Below are 4,561 nucleotides of genomic sequence, written 5' to 3' on the forward strand. Positions count from 1 at the left end.
ATCAACCTAGTTCACAGCAACCCCAAACTCCTAGGCTCAAGCTATCCTCCTGCCTCAGCCTTCCAAGTAGCTAGAAATACAGGCGCATTCTACCACACCCGGCTAATTTCTTCTATTTTTAGTATAGATGGGGTCTCACTCTTGCTCGGGCTGGTCTCGAACTCCTGAGCTCAAGTGATCCTCCTGCCTTGGTCTCCCAGAGTGCTGGGATTATAGGCATGAGCCACTGCTCTTGGACATACATCCTGGCAATATAATTTCTTGGCTTTTCCATTTTCTCTCAGCATTGTTTATTCCCCCAACATTTTACTATGAAAAAATTTTAAACATACAGAAAAATTGAAAGAATTATACACTTATGTACCCACCACCTAGATTCTGCAACTTCACATTTTCAATGTTGATTTTGGTCTTTATGCTGATACATATAGTCTGGTTAATCAACTTCCTGAAGCTTTATGATGTATTCATTCTCCTACTAAGAGAACTTCAGGTTAGGTTTTTCCTCCTTTGTTGCTATACCTAATAGTCTTACACATGTGTCTGGGGTATTTGAAATTTCTTGGTTATAGTGTATGTATATATTCAGCTTTACTGGGTAGTGCTAGATTAGTTTTCAAAGTGTTTATATACCAATTTACACTCTCCAGTAGAAGAGTTTGTGTTTCCTTCCCACTATTGCCAACATTTAGTATTAGCACATTCTTTATTTTTTATTTTTTTGCAATCTAGAATAGGATCTCTGACTATAATGTTGGTTTTGCATCTAGTGAAGTTGAGCATTTCCTCATGTTTGATTGTTCAGATTTCTTTTGTTAATTGTACATGTCATTAACCCATTTCTCTGTAGTGATTTTTAAGATTTTATATTCTATGGACTAATCCATTGTTGTACATGTTGTTAGGTATCTTCTAGTCATTGTCTTGTCTAACTTTGATTTTTCACAGAAGCTTTTTATGTGAGCAGATACAGCTCTCTGTGTTCATGGTTCGCTTTTATCTAGTAAAATTTTCAACCCTCTAGGCTTGTAAAGATTCTTTAAGCTTCACTTTTGCTTTTCAAGTTTGGCTATTAACTTACTTGATCAAGTCAGCATCTAGCTAGTTCTTATCTCAGTGTAGAAATAATGTTGCCCCAGTAGTGGAATGAGTACCTTGTGACAAAATGCCACAGAAGAATGAACTTTTATTGTTGTAGGTCATTCAGTGGTGCACCCACCACAAGGATGACCCTCCTCCTCCTGAGGATGATGAGAACAAAGAAAAGCGAACAGATGATATCCCTGTTTGGGACCAAGAATTCCTGAAAGTTGACCAAGGAACACTTTTTGAACTTATTCTGGTATGTTTTTAATGTATAAGTGGTTTTATTCCAGAGCCTTTTGCACTTCTTGTAGAGTTAAATTTGCCAAATTCATTGATACTGAATTTTTAATACTCTGAACTCGTATGTAATGCTATATGTAAAGCCACATACCAGTAATCATAATAAATGTAAACAGTCTAAACACCATAGTTAAAAGACAAAGATTGTCAGATCAGTTAAAAAAGACTCAGCTATGTTGTCTGTCAGAAACCCACTTTAAATACAAAGACACAACTAGGTTTAAAGGATGGAAGAAGATACACTATGCTATCGCTAATGAAAAGAAAGTGGAAGTGACTATGTTAAAGTAGATTTTGGAGCAAAGAATATCACCTCTGTTAAAGAGGGTTGTTTTATAATGGTAAGGGGATCAATTCATTAAGAAGACATACAATCATAAACATTCATCTACCTCGAAGCAGAATTTCCAAAAAGTGAAACAAAAACCAGTAGAAGTCAAAGGGGAAATCCACAGATCCACAGTCATAGTTAGATTTCAACACCTGTCTCAATAATTAATAGAACAAGTAGCTGGAAAATCAGTAAGAATATAGACGACTTGAATAACACTGTCAACCTGCTTGTCTTAATGGACATTATAGAACATTACATCTAATGACAGTGGAATACACATTCTTTTCAAGTCTCTATTACCAAGATAGACCATATCTTGGGCTGTAAAACATCTCAAATTTAAAAGGATTCAAATCATACAAAGTGTTCTTTGACTGCAATGAAATTAAGTTAGAAATCACTAACAGAAATGTACCTGAAAAAATCTGAAAATATTTGAAAACTAACACATTTCCAAATAACGTATGGATCAGTGAAAAAAAAATTAGAGAACTATTTTGAACTGAATAGAGATAAGACATATGAAAAGTCTGCGGGATACAGCTAAAGCAATACTTAGAGGGCAATTGATAGCATTAAACACCTATATTAGGAAAGAAGAAAAGTTTTAAACCAATAAACTTCGACCTTAAGAAACTAGTGAAAGATGAAATTAAAGTAAGCAGAAGAATGAGAATGTTAAAGAGCAGAAATCAATAAAATAGAAAATAACAGAGAAAATTAATGGAACCAAAAGCTGGGTTTTTGAGATTAATAAAATGTAATGCTGTAACTGCTTATGTTTGAACTTTTTAAGCATGGATAAATATTTTTGCCAAGACCTGACATGTAGTGCTTGCAGACACACATAAACACACACAACACCCAGTAGAGGCTGTGTTAGATATAAGATACTAAGCTTAATTAGATATGGATTTAATTTAAAACATCAAATATACCTTAATGAAAACAACCATCACTTTGCAGGCTGCAAACTACTTAGACATCAAAGGTTTGCTTGATGTTACGTGCAAGACTGTTGCTAATATGATCAAGGGGAAGACTCCTGAGGAGATTCGCAAGACCTTCAATATCAAAAATGACTTTACTGAAGAGGAGGAAGCCCAGGTAGGTAACACACAATTTTGTCCTTGATCACATGCTTCTTAAGAGACTAAACCTGTAACATGCCAGAATAAGAGGTGCCTGTATCAAGTAGTCTTGATACTTGAGGATGATAAGTACCTTCTGTGTCTAAACATACTCTTACTGGCCTGTCTCTAAGTCTAAACACTTAGATGATTCTGCTCTTTTATAAGCATAAGAACAATTAGTTTTCAACCAAGGGAACTCTTTCATATTCATTTATTAGTAGTTACTAGTTTTGGCACCTGGGACATTTTGTATAGATCATAGATATTTGACTTCAGAAAAGCAGCTCTGTGGAGAAGTGTATGCTAGGATACTTCAGAGGAACTTAGTGAATGGGAAGGAAATGAATGAATAGATCAGAATGATTTGTTGACACGGCTACAAACTGAAATCATGTGAATGAACTGATTGAATTTGCTCTGTCAGCTGTGGCAAATTGCCATTGCCTTTACTTTTCTGGTCATTTCAGCAGGGCAAGATAAAAACCTGGGGAGGCAAAGGGAGGAAATCAGGAAGTTTATTCTTAACTTGGTGTTTTTCCAGTTTTCCTTCTGACTCACCTCACTGGCTATTGACGAATCAGGTAGTATTTACAAGTCTTAAGAAAGACTCAGGGTACTTCCTTATAGCTCTCTCTTCTTCTAGGTGCGCAAAGAGAACCAGTGGTGTGAAGAGAAGTGAAATGTGCTGACACTGTAACACTGTAAGGATTGTTTCAAATACTAGTTGCACTGCTCTGTTTATAATTGTTAATATTAGACAAACAGTAGACAACTGCAGCAGCAAATCCACTGTATTAGCAGAATATTGTCCTCACCGCATGTGTAGTTTGAGTACAGATTCCAAACCTATGGTTGACTTTCTTCTAGTATGATCGAAAGTTTCTTTTTTCTTTGCTCTGAATAAAACTGAACTGTGGGTTCTCTATATAGAAAGTGGCATTTGGGGCTTTCCCTCTTTTTTGTAAAGTGATTTCTGCCTAGTTTATTGTCCAGTTAATGTTAGTGACCTTTTAAAAGTTGACATTATATATAAAACAACTTGCAAAGAATTTTCTGAAATAGAATTAAGAAAATACTATCTTAATGCATGAGTTGGAAACTGGAGAAAGGCTACTTGAAGTAAGTGTTCTGAGTAGGGTTATTAGGATGCCTTCCGGCCTCCTAGAGTCAGGGAGTACCACTGGTATTGATTCGCCTGTATGTAGCAGGGCTCCCTTAATTGGATCTGAGGACTTTTTTTTTTTTTATTTTTAATTCTCTTAGCTTTGAATATATTGCCTAGACTAGAGACATAGTTACCTACCCAATTTGTGGTTTTCTTTTGGAGAAATGTAACTGGACAGTTTGTTAGCTTTTCAATTAAAAAAGACACTTAACCCATGTGGTATGTCATCTTTTTATCATTGTTCCTATGTGGGGAAAACTCACACTACTGCATGTAAAAAATAACCTTTAACATTAAAATATATGGCAAAATCCAGAAAATATCCATCATGAATGCAAGATACTTTCAATAAAAAGTAAGTTATATAGTAGGTAGTTAACAGTTTGCTTTTGTGGACTTAAATGTGTCTCTTCACTTAATAAATGGGTTAAATTTGTGTACATTTGTTTAGCTTGAGAAGTCTTTTAGGCAGTTCATGTCCTGGTTCACTGGAGGCTGCTGACGTAACCATAGGATACTGATAGACTTCTGTCTCTTCTAATT

At 35.4% G+C, this 4,561-nt stretch overlaps 1 protein-coding gene across 1 annotated transcript in view; it reads left to right on the forward strand.

Moving 5' to 3' along the window:
• SKP1 (S-phase kinase-associated protein 1) overlaps positions 1-3,921 on the forward strand; it is a 15,180-nt gene extending 11,259 nt beyond the window's left edge. The window contains exons 5-7 of the mRNA XM_012651311.1: positions 1,199-1,342; positions 2,687-2,827; positions 3,497-3,921. Coding sequence (XP_012506765.1) covers positions 1,199-1,342; positions 2,687-2,827; positions 3,497-3,532 — 321 coding nt within the window. The 3' untranslated portion in view covers positions 3,533-3,921. The remainder of the gene's footprint in view (positions 1-1,198; positions 1,343-2,686; positions 2,828-3,496) is intronic.
• The last annotated feature ends 640 nt before the right edge of the window (positions 3,922-4,561 follow it).

Source organism: Propithecus coquereli, unplaced genomic scaffold, assembly GCF_000956105.1.
Source record: "Propithecus coquereli isolate 6110/MARCELLA unplaced genomic scaffold, Pcoq_1.0 Scaffold353, whole genome shotgun sequence".
NCBI classification, from domain to species: Eukaryota; Metazoa; Chordata; class Mammalia; order Primates; family Indriidae; genus Propithecus; species Propithecus coquereli.